Source organism: Microtus oregoni, unplaced genomic scaffold, assembly GCF_018167655.1.
Source record: "Microtus oregoni isolate MIOR12 unplaced genomic scaffold, Mior012 000000F_ref0000247, whole genome shotgun sequence".
NCBI classification, from domain to species: Eukaryota; Metazoa; Chordata; class Mammalia; order Rodentia; family Cricetidae; genus Microtus; species Microtus oregoni.
In genome coordinates this window covers 3,069,102-3,090,032 of record NW_024543059.1, presented here as the reverse complement: position 1 = coordinate 3,090,032, position 20,931 = coordinate 3,069,102, and the positions used below count along the sequence as shown (strand labels likewise).

The window sequence follows — 20,931 nt, the reverse complement described above, 5'->3', positions numbered from 1 at the left end:
GAGCTAGGACGATGATGGGTCGGTGAAAGAGAGGACCACACCTTGACCAGAAATGCTTAGTTATGTATGTCTCTTGTCCTCTATTTAAATCTAAGCCAGTGCTCCCCACAGGATGAACTTGGGGTTGGTGCACGGGTCAGTGATACTTCTAATTTCTCAATATGGCCACGTTGGGTAAATTTCCTTTCTCCGCTTTTCACTATTAAATGTCTCTTTATTGGTGTATGAGGACCGGTTTAGCTACAGGTATTGGCTGTAGCTGGCTGAGGTTGCCAGGGAGTAGATTTTCAACTAATGACTAGTTACTTTGTCACCTCCACCACTGTTTGGCTGCCACATCTTGGAAGGCTAAGCTGTCGCAGAACATGTAACACTGGTCCATTGTTTCATTTTGAAATGGGCACACTATGTAGCCCTGGCTGCCCTGAAACTCACTGTGTAGACCAGGCTGGCCTCGAACTCACAGAGATCCACCTGCCTCTGCCTCTCAGTGCTTGGATTAAAGGCCTGTGCCACCATGCCTGGTTGGTTCTGGTTATTGATCAAGGTGGATCAGGAAAACTGGACTAGCTTGAACATTTCAAAGAAGTTTATCAAACAACTCATCAACAGAGAGGAAGTCCAATTCCGGCTTAGTCACACCCCAAGTCCACCATCCTCAGCTTTGGGTAAGTAAGAGGGTAATTTAATGAGGGTAATAAAATTGGTTTAAAGCACCCAGGAGCACACAATATCCCCCAGAGGTAAGTGTCCTGAAAGTCACCAGCTGAGATAGCTCATCCGGTCACAGCAGCACTCCGCTCTGAAATTAACCTGTCATTTAAATTGAAGGGGAGAGAAGGCAGACGGTCTAGGGCACAAACGTCCAACCCGACTAGCAGGCCAGTCACTGACGTCAAGGCCAAAGAGAAGGGCATTAATCACTCCGGCCTGGTGTGCCGTTGTGGGCAGCTCTCTCCAGCTCTCCCAACCCATTCCTGGGATCCTTCCGCCAGCCATGCACCTGCTCTTGGCCACAAACCCTCAACTTTTGAGACAGGCACGAATTCAGGCTGCCACCAATAACATTCAAAGCCACACTTCACCCTTTAGAGCCCAGGCTCTGTGGAGGAGAGAGGAAACAAGGCATGGGTAGTGTCTGGATTTCCCTCTCCCGGCCCCCAAAGAGTGCATGTCTTTAATCTCTACAGGGTAACCTCCCCTAAAATGGTCATTTCCTGGGAACTTAATGAGAATATAGGATTAATGTCCCAAAGAACTCTTGGGGCCGGCTATTAATTCCGCTTAGGAAATACCAGTGATCTTTAATCAAAATTGCCTAAATTACAAACTAGTCAAGCATGTCCCTAGACGGCTTAGGGGGCGGCTGCCACTCCAGTTATTTCCGATAGATGGCGCCCACCTTCATGTAAATAAATCATTCACATAATTTGTTTTCCATTTTTTTCCCCCCAGGGAGATGGGGGGAGGGCAGGGGACAGAACAGAGAACGGAGACTACTTAGAAAAGGTCCAGACAGGAGCGTTTTATCCGATGTCTGTTCCATGCAGAACACGCTTCTGTGACTGGACACAGAGCTGGGGACCCCCCCCCCCCCCCACACACACACACACAACCGTCCTGCTCGCTATGTGCAGCTCATCCTTGGTAGTCAGTGATAAGAAAGGGAAGGTCAAAGTCAGGGCAGGAAAGCCAGAGCACTAAGCAGGGCCCCTTGCTCTAAGCTTTGGGGAAGAAGGATCAGGGTGCTTAGAAGACTTCCATACTCTGCAACTGTTGCCTTTCAAGACCCTTCCTGTCTCTGGTCGCCAAACACCAGACTTCTGCTTGTTTCCATGTGGGTCTTTGTTAAACAAAAGCAACCCAAACTAGCCGCTGAAGGGTCTCCCAGCCCGTGTCTTGAATTCTGTAATTCTCAGATTCTAGGAGCGTATTCCTACACTCCTAGGAAAGGATAGGGCATATTTCTGCTTGACGTTCATCACAAACCCCAGGGACAGGCAATCCTCGCAGATTTTCTCAGGCTGCAATCCTGAAGACTTGGCACCATGACTCAGAAGTGAATGGAGTCAGGGCTGCTTTATTTTGACTGGGAGTCACTGCCTCCGGATTGATTTGGCAGACTAAGTATTTTGATATTTATGCCTCACAAAGAGTTTAAGGTCCTGGGAGTCAGAAGTTGAACGTGACCATAATTCTACTGGTGGCTTAAGAATCCCTAATTTAAAAAGTCAAGGACGATATGGTCTTAGATAGAGCCTAAGTGTTCCGGTTTGCATTCTATCCGGCAGCACACTGGCTACTTCAAGGTCAGTGAAAAATGAGGGCAAGGGGAGGGGTCTTTTCACCTCCCAGGGTACCTAGAAAAGCTAAGTGTAGTAGGGATGGGTTTTCACAAACTGAAATGGTTGAAGATTCTCCAATCCAATCAAAATCTACTAGAGTAAAGGATGTCCAGCTGTCTAAAACAGCTCGCTCAGCTGCACTGAAGCAGAGAAATGAACAAAGTATCTGGAAACTAAAGTCAGGGCGAGGCATTGTGAGATTCTGGTCCTCCAACTCACCTGTCAACAGTCCAAGTCCCCATTGATAACGCAGGTTACTAAGCAACTTGCCAGAGAAGCTAAGAGGAGAGCCACCTCTTAATACCCTTTGTAAGGGTGCTTGGTGAGTTAAAAAGGAACTCTTAGCAGAGTTCTGGTTTGGGTGCCCTTTTCCCTCCGCCTTCCCCCTGGAGCACCGGCTGAGGTGCCTGCTTCTTTGTACTTAGTCTTTGCCTTCTCAACACAAAGCAGTGAGGAGGAGGTCCTTACAGTCACATTTATACAGGAGAGATCTCGTTGCCTAAGTGGGTGAGTGGAAACCCTGCAAGTTTTTTTTTTCTTTTATCGCAGCTTCTTATTCTCCTACACCGCCCTGCTCTCCAACTCATTATGACGTCCATTGACTAATTTTTGCTTCCCCCTTTCTGCAACTCTTACCGTTTCCTTTTACTGGGTTCGGTTTTTCCAGAGGCAATATGGGAGAGAGCCAGCTGGACTTTGTTTCCTAGCAATAAGGTCCCGTCCCTTCGTCCCCCCTCCCCCTCCCCCACATGTGATCTGCAGGCTTTACAGCAATCCACCACTCAGAAAAAAACAGGTGGGACGACCCCCTCCTCACCTCCCAACACACCTGGGTTAGAAAGGACTGCATTGTCTCAGCTGCGGGACTTCAGGCTATCCGTGAAATGGGTATAATTACTGCCTGCTGGATTGGTAGGTTCGTGGAGACCATCACTGTGAACAATGAATGCAAAAGCCCCCAGCACACAGTAGGTCTGCATCCTTCCCTGGTCTAGAGCTGGGAGAGTTAATTCTCAGGGAAGCAGGACACTCAGCCAGCATCGGACGTACTGAAACCTGAAACTGTGGGAATGGACAGGAAACCGGAGCAGTCCTTGGAACTCTTTCCCACACGACCCTAGGGGGTGGGGACTGAGGGTGGAGGCTAGGCTCGATGTTCGATCTCGGGTGGGGTGGGCAGCTCTATCCGTCCCTCGCCCTAGCTCCACCAACAGCACCAGGCAGCTGCTCTTCAGCACCCCGCCTGCAGCTCTAGGCTTGGGAGAAAAAAACAAAACAAAGCAAAAAAATTAGCCCAGCCAAGATCCTGAGGACGCACCGGCTGGCGACAGCTCTCCTGGCCTCCAGGCCTGTAGGCCTGCAGGGTCCGAAGCCTGGGGAGTTGGCCTCTGCGCGGGCTGACCTCGGGGACCCTGCGGGGCTGTGGGCGTGGCGAGCGGCCGCCTGCCGAGGCGCCCTGGTGGGGCTGGCCTTGTCTGTGTGTGCGCGCGCGGTGGGGTGGAGGGGGGGGGGGGGGAATCGAGCACGCGCAGGCAGCCGGGCCCGCGCTCAGCGCCGCCTCGTCCTCGCCCGGGGCTGCCCGGCCCCTCCCCTCCCCAGCGAGCTGCGCACCGGCAGCCGGCTGACCCAGCAGCCCGCGCCCTTGTCCGCGCGCGAGCCGGCGGCGGGCTCCACTCGGCCGGCGACCATGAGCGGCGGCGGCGACGACGTGGTGTGCACCGGCTGGCTGAGGAAATCGCCTCCCGAGAAGAAGTTGAGGCGCTATGTGAGTGAGGCGAGCGGGCGCGGCCGGGCGAGCGGGTGGACGGGCGGGCGGGGGGCGTCCGCGGCCCCGGAGGTGGGGGCGCCGAGCCAGGCCGGGGCCCCGCGGCCTCGGAGGGCAGGAGCGGCGGGGCGCGAGTGGGGCGCCGTCGTACACCTGTCCCAGGTGCGCCGCCGAGGGGCGGGGCGCAGGTCGGGGCTGCGGCTCGGCGGCAGCCGCTGCTCATCGCCCGCCAACCCCGGGAACTCCGCGCCGGGACGAAGTTTGGAGCGATCGTTCTGGGCGACCCGGAGAGTTGACGCCCGCCCGGGGCCGAGGGGGCCGAGTCGCCCCGAGAGGGAGGGTAGGCTCCCGGGCCCACAAAGGGCGAGGCGCCGCGCCCCTCTCTCGGTCCCTTTCTCGGCCCGCCCCTCCCCGGTGGCTGCCGGCTTCCTCCCAGTCCGCGGCCGCTGCATCACCGGCAGCGTCAGCGGCATGTGCAGCGCTCGTCTTAAGTGACTCATTTGTTTGTCCCCCTTCTTTCTCATTATTCCGTACGTCTCTCACAGCCCCCACCCCACCCCAGCCCCCCTCACCCACCGCGCGCGGTCGTCCGCCCCACGGGGGTGACACTGCAATTTGGTCCGCTATAACTGGCCAGAGTTTTGTGTCGTGCAGCCCATGGTGTCTGGGGTCTGGCGAGATCATGATTCTCAATTGCTAGGTGGTGCTAACTGACAGTGTTTACTGAAATTGTTGGGACAAGCTGTCCCTCTAGGTGAGAAGCTGCCATCTGTGGGGTGCACCCCCTCGTTGCTTAGCGAGGTCAGAGAACGAAGTGGTGCCAGGATCTGAGAGTGGGGTAGTCCTGGGAGTTCAGAAACGGAAAGTCCGTTAAAGGAGTGCAGGTTCTCCCATCTTCTCCCTCTTCGCTTGCCAAGAAACGTTCTTGTTACGCTGGCTGGGAGTGCTGGACTCCGAGAAATCACTCCCACAGCCTGGAAGTGAGCGGTTGCTCCCAGCTGCACTGCATCAAGGGAGCTCCCAACAGACCCTGCCCTCTGTCAGCTGCGCTAGCGGCTGGCCATGGGGGACAGAAGCTTACCAGAGTTTCCTGTCTCTGCTCCCCTGATCAGAATCAAGGGACTTCTGGCCTCTGGACTGAGGAAGTGACATTCTGTTTTTCAAAGGAAGTGTTGTTGTTGGGGAGTGCAACTGTGTCAATGAAATCAGGCTCTGACTTAGGTCATTCGTGCGGGGGTGGGTGGGGGAAATTTAAGGATTTGGTGCGTGACTTTTGAACATGAACAAAGATTTGACATATAGTACAGTAGAGGTGTTTAATGTTTAAGGCTCATTTTGGGGGGTTAATGTGGGTAAAATATTTTAGTTATTAGGAGAGGATTTTGTTTTGTTTTGCCTTGCCTGTTGCTGTAACCCAGGCCTATAATTTCAGCGCTTGCATTCAGGAGACAGGAAGATCACAGGTTCAAAGCCAGCATAGTTTTAGCATTCTAGGCCAGCTTACGGTACATGAGATCCTGTCTCTCTTTCGAATACACACAACCCAGCTCCCCCACCCTCAAACCCAACAAATAGCACTCAAGCTCGTGCTTGAGTGAACAGCACCGGGATGGCCCAGTGGGTAAAAGTGCTTGTCCCTCAAGCCTGGTGACTGGAATTTGATCCCCTGGAAACCACATTAAGATGGAAGAAGAGTTCTGACCTCCACGCTCATGCTGTGGTGTGTATATGCACTCACATACCCAATAATAATTTTAAAAATTAGGGGGAATTTTGTTTTTTTCTTAAGGGGTGTGGTTGGTCATGCCTGTAATCCCAACCCTTGGAAAGCAGAGGCAGCAGTATCAAGAGTTCAAAACCATCCTTGGCTGCACAGTCAGCTAAAGGCCAGTCCAAACTACATAACCAGCCAGTGGGATGGTGTCCTGTTTAAAAAATGCAGTTTTCTAATTAGAAGGGGATGTAACATTGTTGGTAGGATGCTTGCCTAGCATACAAGATATCCTGGGTTTTATCCCAGCACTGCCTAAAACAGGGCTGGGTGACCAGGTCTGGAATGCCAAGGAGAAGGAAGAAGGATTAGAAGTTCATCCTTGAACTGAAAAAAAAAAAAAAAATACTACTACTTTAGAAGTCTTTGAAACTTTGTTTTTGAAGCAGCTTGCAAAAAAGTTGATACTGTTGCTCTTTGACTCCTGGCTACATCAACCCTTCCCGCTAGATTCTCTTTATGACCTAGCTCGCCAGTGTTTTTTAGAACAGCTTTAGCTCAAAATAGCCAAGTTTGGAGGCTTGTGTCAAACTCGGGTTTTACCCATTTAAACTCCTTAGTGCTCTTGGGTCCTCTGATGACCTCAGCCACCCCCCCTCCCCGCCCCCTTCACACATTCCCTGTGGCTCCAGCCCCTAAGGCATCTGACTGGAGCAACAGCTTGTGTGACTGGAAGCCTCTCCAGTTGGAGCAGTCCAGTCCTGCTTCAAACAAGCAACCCAACTAACCCAGGCTTCCTGAGCACAGCCTCCTTCTACATCCACCAAGTTTCTGGAGCAAACAGTTGGCTTCTGCACACTCGTCCTCGTACTAGGGTGGCAACTAAAGGGCTTCCCTATGAACTCAAGGTCTTGCCGGTTCTGGGCAAATGGGCTATCACTGAATCCCCAGCCCTTACATTTTCTTTTAAAATCTTTTAAAATTTCTGCCAACTGTTTTGAGTTACAGCTCTGTTCTTGGTTTCTTAGAAGCTCAAATTAATTAGACTCAAACTTAGAGATATTTTCCAGTCAAATTGCTACATGCATCACCCCTAAATAGCTGTAATAGTCAGGTGGTTATTGTAGATTGACATGTCTTCATTTTAAGGGTGCATCAAGCATCAGAGATAAAAAAGAAAGTGGCTTATTAACTACATGACAGCTGAAGGCTATTTGGAAACCTAACTCTAATTTGTGGGAAAAGGTAGGCAATAGGAAAAAATACAGAAGAAGTTCTGTTGCCGGAATGTAAAGTGTTGTATTGTTTGTGATAGGGTCTAACCCTCACATTGGCCTGAAACTCACTGTATAGCCCAGGCTAGCCTTGAAGTCGGTAATCTCCTGGTTCTCTCACGTGCTGGTATTGAAGGCATATGACACCACATCCAGCAACAGGGTTTGGTTTGGGGGATTTTTTTCTCATTGAATTTTCTAATTGATTAGCCATAAGCAAGAACAAATGACCTAGAGCAGCATTTCTCAACCTGTGGGTTCGCTGCACCTTTCACAGGGGCCGTGTGTCGGATAGCCCGCGCACCAGATGTTTATATGCTGATTCATAACAGCAGCAAAATCACAAGTTATGAAGTAGCAATGAAATAACTTTATGACTGGGGGGTCACCCCAAGACGAGGAGCTGTGTTAAAGGGTCGCAGGGTTAAGAGGTTGAGAAGCACTAAGCTAGAGAGTATTTGTTGTGTGTCCTAAAGAAATTGGGTGGGTGGGGAAGAGAAGGAACACACCGTGTGTTACCCAGGGTGCATCATGGGATTACACGGAGAAGTGGACAAGGAGCTTCGTCCCCGTGTATGGCTGTGAGAACACATGCATGAGAACACATGGGTACATGTATTTAAATATCAAACAGGATTTTGTGGAGGGAAAATTTACAGCACACAGTGCGTTACAGGCTATTATAATTTCACAGTATGGCAAGATTTGAGGGAAAAGAAGATTGGTCACAGCGTTGCCCCCTGGTGGTTTATTTGAAGAAAGTTGTATTGGTTGGAATGACCAGCTGTGGGAACAAACAGTAACTGTCTGTTCTTCTTTTATTATCATTATTAAATATGTGTGTTCCTGGCTTTGGATTAGTCCGCTGGCCCAGCCCTTCAGTGTTCGCTGATGACCTCGTCTTCTTGTCACAAAGAACATCCATCAGGGTATGGCCGTCCGCACAAATCCCAGTCAGATGTCCCAGTTTACCTGAGGTTTCCGCGATTTCTCTCCTCCTCTCAGAGTAGATGAGGTGCCCCCTCCCAGCTAACTGTGGCTCAGACCCAGCCCCTGCCCCGCCCACCCAGCTGGTCCCATCCTTACCCCTTACCCATCAAATCTAAATTGTGTCATCCATATCATTCATCTTGGATGTGTGGCCTGGCACTGGAGCCTGATCAACCCCCCATGGGCCAGGGTTAAAGGGTGCCGCCATGCCTACCTTATTGATAATTTAAAGGACCAGCTGTTATTTCGCAGATTTATGTATTATAACATTTTTCTATCTTTGATGAATATTGCTTTTCTAGTTTTTTTTTTAATGTGGGCACTTAAATTACTGATTTGAGGCTTTTCTTCTAGTACTATTATATGCATTTAGTGCCATAAATCCCCTTTGAGGGTTGTATTAGCTTATTCTAAAATTTTTAATAATTTGTATTTTTGTTTTTCATTTAGTTCAACGTCTTTTATTTCTCTTGAGACTTTCTTTGACTCATGGATTACTTGGATGTATGTTGTTTAGTTTCCAAATGTTTGTAGGTTTTCTTGTTATTTCTCTGTTCCCAATTCCTATTTTGGCTCTATGGTGGAAATAAAATACATTCTGTATAACAACGATCATTTTAAGTTTGTTGAGATTTACTTTATGGCCCAAGATATAATTTTTCTTCCTTAATGTTCCTTGGCTACTTGAAATGATGTTTATTCTGCTATCATGAAGTAGTCTACAATGCCAGTTGGACCAGGTGTGGTGGGACGCGTGAAGGGATAATGAGGAGGGTTATGAGTTTGATAGCCTGTGCTACATGGAGAGTTTGAGGTCAGCCTAGGGCCACACAGCAAGACTCTGTCTCCAAAATACAACAAAAATCTTACTTTAACTCAGTCCATTCTCTTGAGCTTTACTTATGTAAGAGTTCTGCATGCATGTGTGTATGTGTGTTGTGTGTGTCCTAGTGGAGGCCATAAATGGGCGTTGGATACTCTAGAACTTGGAGTTCCAGATGACAGTAACCTACCATGAGAACTGGAAACAGAACCTAGTTCCTCTGAAAGAGCCAACTCATCTCTCCAGGCCCCCAGTGTTAGTGTATTTCATCTTAGCAATAGGAGCTCATGTAGCCCAGGATAGTCTTGCATATACTGTGTAGTCCGTGTTGCCCTTCAATGCCCTGAGCCGTTGTCTCTAGCATCATATCCTATTTCCTCATGGAGAAGCAATCCACATGTTCATCAGTGAGTGAATGGGTAAGAAAAATGTTGCTTTTGCACACAAAAGAATAATCTTGCTGTGTGGTGGTGGTGCACGCCTTTAATCCCAGCACTCTGGAGTAGAGGCAGGTGGATTTCTGTGAGTTCAAGGTCTGCCTGGTCTACTGAGTGAGTTCCAGGACAGCCGTGCTGCATAAATAAACCCTGTCTTGAAAAAAATTTAAAGAAAGAAAAAAAAGATAATAATGTGAAAAATGTTGACGCATAGACATGTTACAAAATAGATGAACTTTGATGATATTATGGCAAAGAAGCTACTCACAAAAGACAAATATTATATGACTATTTTCATAACTTATCTAGATCGGTGATGGAAAGAGTGGTGATTTGGAAGGTCTAAGGAACTATTTATTGTGCGGTGAATTCAGAGTTTCAGTGATACGGGTGGAAAGTCCTGAGTAAGACAAAACACTTATACACGTAAAATATTAACCAAATTTAATTTTTAAAAATCTGCATTTGGGGCTGGAGAGATGGCTCAGAGGTTAAGAGCATTGCCTGCTCTTCCAAAGGTCCTGAGTTCAATTCCCAGCAACCACATGGTGGCTCACAACCATCTGTAATGAGGTCTGGTGTCCTCTTCTGGCCTGCAGGCACACACAGACAGAATATTGTATACATAATAAATAAATAAATATTTTAAAAAAATCTGCATTTGGTAGGGGTTAGGAATGCTGCTAGTGGTTGCTTTTTTTTATTGCTGATATTTCTAAGGAAAGAGAAAAGACAGAATGGGCTCTTCATAGCCTTAACTCATCAGGGTCTGAGCACCAGAGGCAGTGAATTTATATGAAGCTTGAAAGCACATCTGTTCCTTCCCCAAATGCAGCACCTCTGGCATTGCTTCGTATCTCCGGCTGGTCTTTAGATCGAAGGGAGTAACAGGATACGATAGCCGGGTGCTAAGCAAAATGTGCAGAAGTGTAAAGCAGGCCTTTGCCAGCTTCCAGATTAACTCTGACAACCATGACTAGAGAATATATCACATTCTTTCCCTTCCTAAAGGAGTAAATCAGTGCCTAACCTGCCTTCAAAGACCCCGAAGACTAGGGAGATAGAAATGCGCACGAGAAGCCGAATGCTGCCCTTATATGGGTGGAGACGATCCGGGACACACACCGTGGAAAGGCGAGAGCTCTAGGTACAGACGATGACAGGAGTTTTGAGACTGAAGGGAATCAACCTGACTTAGACTCAGAAGTGTGGGGGATGAAAAGGAGTACTGTGTGCAGGATAATGGAGACTACAAATATGAGATTAGGAAACAGTAAATCCACCCAGAATGGAGGAGTCAAGTCCATAGAGGAAACCCGAAAGAGGATGTTCTCTAGAAGGCCTTGGATGGTAGGGTGGCGTTGACTGGTGGAGCATCCCTCTTGCCCAGCAAGTCTTTGCCTCACAGCTGGCCCCTTTTTCTCTGTGAGATGTCAGTCAGTGAGAGTTGACAGTGTTTATCTTCAGAAGACCTGCCTCGGTGTTTGGGTTCTTAAGTGAATTATTTCCTTCCCTGCTTCCTACTTTATTACCTGTAAAACTGGGATAATGCTTTGTTTGGTTTGGTTCGGTTTGGTTCTGTTTGCTTTCTCTGTGTAGCTTTGGAGCCTGTCCTGGAACTTGCTCTTGTAGATCAGGCTGGTCTCAAACTCAGAGAGATCCACCTGCCTCTGCCTCCCAAGTGCTGGGATGAAGGGCATGTGTGCCACCACCGCCTGGCTGGAATGATGCTTCTCACTCCACAGAGTTTGAGATTTACCAGGATAACATGGAAAAGAAACCTCGAGTTTTGCCTAACCTAGAGCTGTGTGGCAGTATTTAGTGGCGGAGGAGGTAGCAGAGTAGGGTGGTGTAGACTTACACATTTGCTAACTCAGAGCTGTGTGGCAGTATTTAGTGGCGGAGGAGGTAGCCGAGTGGGGTGGTGCAGACTTACACTTACTGAACCTTTCATGGGAAATCTGAACATGTCAACGAGCATCTTCACGTCCATTTCACGCTGGGGCCAGATTAGCTTTGTGGTGGTATAAAGTGGGATTCCGAAGCTAGAATTGAGTGCTGAGGAGTTAGATTTGCCTGCGAGGACCATCTCAAGGGTCTTCCATTTCAACGGATAGAAATTAAATCACAGTGAGTTGCCCAAAGCCCTGACTTTGAGAAATGTCTGTGTGCTGGGAGTGTGGAACTGCTCGTGAGAGTCTGGGACACACATTTGACACGGGTCTGAAATGACGAAACCTTCTAGGGAGCAGTATGTTTGCTTTCGTCACTCTGATAAAATATTGTAACTAAAAGTAACTTAGGAAAGAGTTTATTTTGGTTTATAGTTCCAGAGTGTTTGAGTCCATGCTAATAGCATTTCATCCACACACCAGGAAACGGTGAACTGGAAGCTGACCCCCAGTGTCCCACAAGGCACTACCTCCTAAAGGCTCCACATCCTCCTCAAACAGCACACACGAACTGGGAACTAAGTGTTCAGACATCCGAGTTTATGGGAGACGTTTCTCATTCAAACTGCTCCTTGAAGTAATCCTTCAAACTCAGCTCAGAGATCCTCTCCAAGTGTCTCCAAAGTGAGCCTTTGTCTGGACTTGCTTCTAAAAGACATTTCAAACTCCAGCATTCTGACGCTGGGCTGGCAGTTTCCTTTTGCGCTTCCCAGACAATGTCTCGTTTCGCACAGGGTATAGGTATGGTGTGGCATGGTGTCATTCGTTAGACAACAGCTCCAAGACAGTTAGAGTCATTGTGATCAGTGTATTAGAACTACTGTTCTCTGGATTTCTGCTTTTACCAACTGACAAGTTGTTGGAATAGTGGGGGTCAGGGACTGGGGAGACACTTTAGTTAATAAAGCACTTTTCCATCAAAAAGGGAGGGTCTGAGTTCAATCCCAGAACCCACACAAAGCCAGGTGTGGCGGCACATACTTGTATTCCCAGTGCAGGGGAGGTAGAAAAGAAAGAGCTTTGGGGCTCCCTGGCCAGCCAACCTAGCCTGTGTGAGCCCCAGGTTCCCTGTAATTCACCACAGGCAGACGGATCCTGAGGAGTGACACCTCCATGAGCTCTTGTACACACATGCACGGGACATAGAAGGAGCCGTGAATTGGTCCCACAATACCCTTCAAACAGATCAATTGTGGCCTTTTTGAGATAGTACCTATATGTGTTATCCAGGCTGATCTTGAACTTAGCATAAAGTCAAATTCTTCCCACCCCAGCCTCCTGAGTAAATGGGACTATGGGCATGCAATATAATCTGGTTCTCAGTATTTTTTTTTGTTTTTTTATTTTTTTATTGCTCTATAAACAATACCATTCAAAATTTCCACTTCCATATGAAATCACATGCTTAAATATATTCAACATATTTGGACCTATTATTTTGTGTTCGAAGTTCAGATTGTACTATCCTTAGCCTGTGGTACCCTATTCACATTGACTTCTGATATCATACTAGTAGTCTAATGATTTCTTTGTGATATGGTATGGCAAGGTCTTCCAGGTTTATTTTATACATATCTTGATCCAGATATGGAATTATCCAGTTCCTTAAAGGATTCTGCTTCCTTTTATGAAAAATGCTATATAGAAACTCACTATGGAAAGAATTTCATCATCAGGTTGGTTGCACGCACAGTTGGTTTTCACATGGTAACGAGCTATCGATAAGCTTGTATTTTATATTCTGCTTCTCCCCCATACACTGTAATTATGAATAGGTGCATTTACTTCTCCAGAATAGTTGTCCAGTTTTTAACTATTGAAATCTTGATTATATAGAAAAATAAAGCAAATTGTGAAATGAATAAAGATTCATATCGTGTCCCATATTATCAAGACATCACATTTGTTTCATCTATTCCTTTACTTTTCCTTTTTTTTTTTTAAACTTATAGCACCTGGTATTCCCAGGGGGCCTCTCATCCAAGCACTACCCAGGCCCATCCCTGCTTACCTTCTGAGATCAGAAGACATGTGGTCTTCTTTTAAATCCTAGAAGTGTCTATAAATCTATAAGATGATAAGGTTATCATCTTAGTGAAGATGCCGTATATTACATATCTATTTCCCACTTGGACATTTATGTTGCTTCCAGTTATTTACTAGCATATGTAATCTGTATGTCATAGAGGTGGCACTCTTCTAAGAATTCCACTGAGCTGTTAACCATTGTTATATATATAGCATGCTATAACCACAGTTCCCATGGGAGATTTCTTGGAAAGAAAATCAGCATCGTTCCTTAGTCTGTCTTAAAAGAATGTGTCAGTTGGAGTTCTGGTGGTTTGCACAGCCCGATTCTTTATTCTTTAAAGTTTTGAACAAACATTACATTAGGGTTGGTGGCATTTCCTTGAATAAGAAAGAACCAGAGGGGACTGGTAAGATGGCTCAGTGGGTAAAGAGCATTTGCTACCAAGCCTGCTGACTTGGGTTTGATCTCCAGAACCTACATGTGGAAGGAAAGAACGGACTCGCCAGGTTGCTCTTCACATATGTGCTGTGGCTTGCATAGGTCCTCCTCCCGCTTATATACAGGCAATTCATTGATTAATTAATTATGTTGTTTTTAAAGGAAATGACTGGAACAAGAACGGAGTTGAAAGCAAGACTGTTTCAGCCGCAGGTTCTGGAAACTTTTACAGAATGAGACATTAAAAATTAGTTGGTTTTTTGATTGTTTGTTTGCTTGCTTGCTTTTTTGAGACAGGGTTTCTCTGTAGCTTTGGAACCTGTCCTGGAACTAGCTCTGTAGACCAGGCTGGCCTCAAACTCACAGAAATCCGCCTGCCTCTTCCTCCAGAGTACTGGGATTAAAGGCGTGCGCCACCACTGTCCCGCAAAAACTAGTCTTTTTTTTCATGCCATACATGGTGGCATATGCCTTCTAGTCCCCTTACGTGGCAGGCTGAGGTGAAACCTGGGCAGCCTAGTGAGATACAATCTCAAAATCGAACAGGAGGAGGGGCTCACAGGGCCTTCACTCCTATCTGAGGATCTATAGGCAGTTAAGGGTTGCTAGAGGGGGCGGAGGAAACATTTTCTTCAACAGTGTAGCTACTAGTAAGATGCCCATGTTCCTAGTGTCAACATTGCTGCTGTAACCGACTCTAATAAAATTCACTAGGACACAACACACACACACGTGGAAGTTAAAGGGGGGGGGGTCTACTTGGAAAAAGGAAGGAGAGCAACCGGAATGGGAGAGGGACAAGAGAGGATAACAAGGGTAGTAAATATGATCAAAATACATTCCAAACATGTATTGTAGTGAGATACATTTTCTGTATATTTAATATATGCTTAACAACACATAAAAACAAAAATAGAATTTTTAGTGACCCTTAAATTTTACTTTTATAATGTAGTTATTATAAAAATAGATAACAGCAAAGTAACCATAGTAGCGGGACCTGCAACAAAGTAACAGTATTAGCAGGACCCACAACAAAGCAACCATAGTAGTGGGACCTGTAACAAAGTAACCATAGCCATGGGACCTGCAACAAAGTAACCATAGCCATGGGACCTGCAACAAAGTAACCATAGCGTGGGACCTGCAACAAAGTAATCATAGTGGGGCTGCAACAAAGTAACCATATTGGCAGGACCCACAGCAAAGTAACAATATTGGTGGGACTTGCAACAAAGTAACAGTTTTAGAGGGACCAGCAACAAAGTAATCATGGTAGTGGGATGTGCAACAAAGTAACAATATTAGTGGGACTTGCAACAAAGGATACACAATATTTAAATGTATTTCTTTTGTCTATTTTTTCTGTATTTATACATTTGTGTCATTTATAAACTCTGGAAGACTGTTCACCCTGTGTATTACCTTAAGTTTGTATATTAAAAATATTGTGTCAGAAAATAGTCTCCTAAGGCATAGCTTGTTGTTTGTTTGTTTCAGAGAGGGTTGTATAGCCTCTGCTAGCCTGGAACTCACTATGTAGTCTAGGCTAGCCTCAGACTCATAGAGATCCACTGGCTCTGTCTCCTGAGTGCTGTGTAATATTTGTTATATTTTATAATATTTAATCCTGTCACTAAAGGTGTTCATCGCCATACCCAGTAAGCCATGGCTTTTTAAATGACCATATAAGTAGAACAGCATTAATATGGAGCTTCTCAAGTATATGTAATGAGTTTTTATCCAATTCATGCTCCTTTTAAAGACATGTTTTTTATTAATTCTTTGACAATTTAATATAATATATTTTGATTATATTTACTTCCCATCTTATCTCTACCTCCCTAATCCCTTGAACTGCTTGTCCTCTTTTGTCTTTTTAAAAAATAAGCCATGGAGTGCAGCTAAGCTATCCACTACACTCCTGGGTGTGAGGCCATTCGCTGGGGTGTGGTGGGCCTACTAGGGATAGCACCTTTAAGAATGCTGACTTTCCTGCCCCCAGAAACCATCATCTGCCCATACTTCTTTGGTTAAGAACGGGGCCTGTAAACCTTCCTCCTCCATGCTGTGCTGACTGGCTCGGTCTTGCACAAGCATTCACAACAACTGAGAGTTCACGGTGCAACAGCATTTCATGCCCTTGCTATTCACTGATTCATTATAAACTCTCTGTAAATGCAGATGTTTGCCTGGATCTAGATGGATGGTAAGACACTTCTTCCCGTAGTCTGTCTTCTGTTCCCGCCATTTCTTCTCCACATGACCTTAGGTTTGAAGTCCAGTGAAATGCTGATTTCTGCACCAAACACACTGGCTTTTAATTGCAAGAGTCATATTAATTGCATACTGTCTCTTTTGTACTTTCTTCCTAGTTATTATTGTATGAAAAGGGAGAAACTTAGCACTATGTATTAAGTTCTAAAATGCTGTAGTAGCTAGCAAGAAACAACATTTGCCACTAAGATGATCATTCAGACCCTCGAGTCTGTGTGTGTGTGTGCATATGTGTGTGTATATATTTCTCGAGACAGGATTTCTCTGTAGCTTTGGAGCCTGTCCTGAAACCAGCTCTTGTAGACCAGGCTGGCCTCGAACTCACAGAGATCTGCCTGCCTCTGCCTCCCGAGTGAGTGCTGAGATTAAAGGTGGGCGCCACCACCGCCCAGCTATATTTTTAAAATCACTCTTGAGATGACCAAAAAGCACTTGTTGGCATACAGTCTTCATGCAGTGTTGGGTCTCAGACAGACAACTCCTTTCAAGTATGTCGTATCCATTGACCATGCTCATTCTGTCCCTTTCTGTCATTTTAGTCCCCCCTCCCTCTCTCTGAGTCCCAACTTGTCTCCTTCCTCCTATAATCTTTTTATGCTTTCATGACATAAACATAGAAGCATGATGTCTCTATAAAAAGTTCTAAGACCCTTAGTGAAAAGTGGCGTTCGTTTTTCTGCATCTGACTTTCTCACTCAGTATGTTGATCTAGTTTTATCTAATTTTCAGCAAATATGATTTTTACTATTCTTCATAACTGTGTGAAAAAATTCAAGTGAATTTTCAGACGCTAATGACAGATGTGTAAAAAAGCATGGTCTCTGAAGCTAGTCCTGGATCGGAGTCCAAGCCTCCCTCCCATTGTTGTGTGGGATTGAGTATATTTTTCCCCTTTCTGAGCTTTAATTTCCTATTCTGACTGGGCAGAAAGGAAGCAATTCTGTCCTGGGGAGTCTGTGCAAAGGGGAAAACATCTAAAATACAGCTTTCTTGTAGTATCCGAAGAGCTGCACACAGGGATGCCAGGTCTGGTGGGAAGGAGTAGCTCCTCCAGGGAAAAATATCAGAAGTGGGTGACATTTGAGATGGGCCCCCAAAATGAATCACTATCAAATGTCGCATGAGGTAAGTCTCCAGAATCATAACTGAAAAGCCCTTGAGAGAGAACTGCTAAATTCATAGGCACATCTGGTTGGATCACTCACTCATTCCTACTGAACTGCAGGTGATTCTCTGCTCAAGTTAGTTTTCTTTTCTCTTTTTGAGACAGGACCACATGCATTCCAGATAGTTTTAAACTTGGTAAGTGTATGAGAATGGCTTTGATCTCCTGATACCCCTTGTATCAACCATCTAAATGCTGGGATCATAAGTGTGTGCTATCACGTCTAGCTTAATGTTATTTCAAGTTTTCTCATCTACAACACCCGAAGTCACTTCTTAGTTACATCATTTTTATCACAGAGTATCTAACATTTAAACAAGCAATTCCTTTAAAAGTATGAGTCGATGAATATATTCAGTCAGCGATCAAAGAAATCTAAACAGAATTGTCAAGTATTTTTTAAAAAATTATGTCCTAGTATCCAAGAGAGATCATGGAAACCCAAATTCTACCTATCCTTTCTGAAATTCTATTTGTTACAGTGCATCCAAAAGCCTTATGACTAACTCCACCCTGTGAATTAGAAATTTAATTTATAGGAATTCATCCTAACCATAGAAATCTTTGTTTTAAAGTGTCATATCATTTAAACTAGCTGAGATCTGAGAGGTGTAAGTAGAACATGTGCTTAGCATGAGTGAAGCCCTGGGTTCTGTTTGCCAGCAAAACAAACAGACAAACAAACAAAAACAAACATATTAGACCTTAATCAAAAGGCAAATAAGCCACATAATAAACAAATAGTTAAATATCTAAGTGTCCTAGAACTGAAGACTATATGTATTTTTTTCACTGTAATAACTGTGACTATGTACAGTGTTTAAAACATTCCTGACAATATATTCAGCATCACAGCAGCCTATAAAGTAATTGTGTAAGGGAATCCAAGCAGAATTCTCTCAGTTACACTGCAGATGGTAAAGAGACTGCTCAGTAGAAAGCAGAGGTAAGATCCCACCAGCTCAGGAGAGCAGTCGGTAAGCAGGGCTGACATGGTCCTGAGACTCAAAGAAGTGAGCATATGAGATCTTCTAACCCAGTCATGACATGTGTTCCTGTACATTGACCTTTGCCACAACCCACAAGAGAGTGGGAAGAAATTGTGGACCCTTTGACCTAGCGGGTTGAGACAAACCAATTACAGGTGTTAAGGGGAAAGAAAAGAACAAAAGGGGAGGGCCAGTTCCTGGTGAATATGCAAGTAGGCAGGCAACTTAGAGCTCTGCCTGCTCCAGTCCAGACAGAAGGGAAATGGAGTCACTAGGGGCAGGGATGCTATCACCCCACCACTGGTATAGAAAGAAGTCTGATCGGTCTAGTGGTCTCATGGAAATTTGCCAATTCTCCATCCAAGAGGGCTTAGTACGGTAGTAGAGGATGGCAGAAAATGGACCGACAGAGAACGTTAGAGCTGAATGCTATTCTTTAGGTCTGCAGACCACACAGTGAAGGAACTCATTCTCCAAATACACATTTAGGCAATGCTGGTTAAGCAGTGAGGAACTCTGTTCAGGAGACTCCAAGGCAGCTAGCCGCCAAAAGTCTTTGCCCCTTACTCTCGTAGCTGTCCCTCATATCCAAACAACTAGAGTCTAGAAGGGCATGGGGAAGAAGCGTCAGAGACTGTGCACCTTCTGCACAGCGAGAAACAGAGCAGAAGAACCGGGGAAAGAATGAAACAGATCTACCCTTCACATCTGCAGAAACGCTAGAGTAGCCAGAGGTGGACATGGAAATTTTCAGTGGTGGATTTTGAATCATCCAGCATGGCCAGAAAGTCGTGTGGGCTCAGCACGAGGTTCATGGAAAAGGGAGATTTTTGTCTGTTCTAAAGAAAAACATTAACATTTACCTTGCTTTGGCCTACAGCTGTTAAACTAACCAACTAAAGTTACCATTATTTCCATATTACAGACTAGGAAGAAGGAAATAGTTACATATTTTTTCCTCTTAGTTCTACCGGTTATCCTAGTCACTTAATCATAAAACTTTGGTCACGCTAAAACAGGTTTGAAACCTAAGCATGTTTCAGTGGCATAAAACAGCATTTTCATTTTTGCACGTGGATTCTGTGGGTCGGAAATTCAGACAGCAGAGTGAGAACTTACTTGTGCTTGCCAGCATCCAGGGCCTAAGCGTGAGAGCGGGTGGCTTGAAATAACTTAATGGCTCAAAGCTGGAGCCATCCTGAAGTGTCTTCACTCACCTGTCACCAGGCCTGCAGTGACTCAGAAACACCACCCAGCACTTTCATACACGTGTGCATATCTTTACGTGCAGCCTGGACGTCCTCAAAACACTCAGAGAACGTAGACTTCTTTACATGGTGGCTCAGAGCTGCAGGGGCAAGCATCTTTATGGTCAGGACTTCACTTTATAGAGCCTTAGAAGTCATGTGTTACTTTTGCCATTTATTGATCGAGAGACTCACATTTCCCTTTCAATTCAAGAAAAAGGAACACAGATTTGAAACTTCTTGATAGATGAAATAGAAAGAATTTATGATATTTACTTATTTTTAGATGTCCAAATTTTATTTATTTTATATTGGTGGTAGGCCATGCACATGCTGTGGTGTGCAGTTGGGTGTCAGAGACTTCCAACTTCCAGGACTCTCCCCACCATGTGGGTTCCAAGGATTAGACCCATTATCTGGCTTGGCAATAAATGCCTTTACCCATTGAATCATGTTGCTGGCCTAATTTGTGAGCTCTGCTTTTTATGGGTACGTATGCATGCACACCACACATGTGGGTGCCTCCAGAGACCTAAAGAGGGCATCCGATCTCATGGGGCTGCAGTTCCAGGCGGTGTGAGGCACCTGACATGGGAGCAAAACGTGGGTCCTCTGGAAGGGCAGCACGCGCTCTTAACTGCTGAGCTATCTCTCTAGTCTTTGATTTTATGGCTCTGTTCTTTTCATTCCTCCACAGAGGTAGAAGGGTCAGGCTTCTCTCCGTCCTCTCCTTCTTTCTGACCAGGGCTTTTAGATCAATATACCTTTTTCTACCTCAAGCCTGCTTGCAAGCAGGGAGACACTTGAGAAAATGCAGAGAAGCTATCTTGACACAAAGACCCAAGTCAAGAAGTCTTTCAAAACTGTCTTAACAGTTCTCCGTTCTGTCACGGTTCAGAGTAAGGTGACTTAAGCTGTGGCAAGAATAAAACAAACTTCCTTCCATCAAACCACATTTCCACGACGCCAGCATCATGCAGGAGCTCAGAAAGCAGGTAGGAAGTTGTAGGGGACTCAGAAGAGCACTTTAAGAAGGCTTTGTCCTCTTTCCTAAAGACACACAATTGGTTTTCTGATTTAAAGCTGGGGACAAGTTTGACCTGATTGTTAAATGGATGCTTGGATGATTTACATGAAAACTGAGGCAAAACCCAGGTCCCCGTCTCATTCTTTATAAATATTTCTAACACGATTTCCAAATGACTTGATGAAGTTAAAAGGTATAAACCCTGGAGCCAGCTGTGATGTGGGTGTCTTTAATCCCAGTCTTCAGGAGGCAGAGATAGTCAGATCTCTGTGACTTTGAGACCGGGCTTATCTGCATAGTGAGTTGCAGGCCAGCCAGGGCTACACAGTGACAGTCTCAAAAATTGTTCACACACATGCGTGCATACACATACATGCATACATAGGTAATGGTTCTTATCACCAAACCTAACAACTGTAGTAAGGAGGCCGCTTGTTGGTTCCTGGCCACCCAGCTATC

At 45.6% G+C, this 20,931-nt stretch overlaps 1 protein-coding gene across 1 annotated transcript in view; it reads left to right on the top strand.

The window, feature by feature from the left end:
* The first annotated feature begins 3,968 nt into the window (after positions 1-3,968).
* The window catches only part of LOC121447346 (GRB2-associated-binding protein 2), a 127,712-nt gene continuing 110,749 nt past the window's right edge, over positions 3,969-20,931 (top strand). The window contains exon 1 of the mRNA XM_041650541.1: positions 3,969-4,110. Within this exon, the coding sequence (XP_041506475.1) occupies positions 4,033-4,110 (78 nt within the window). The 5' untranslated portion in view covers positions 3,969-4,032. The remainder of the gene's footprint in view (positions 4,111-20,931) is intronic.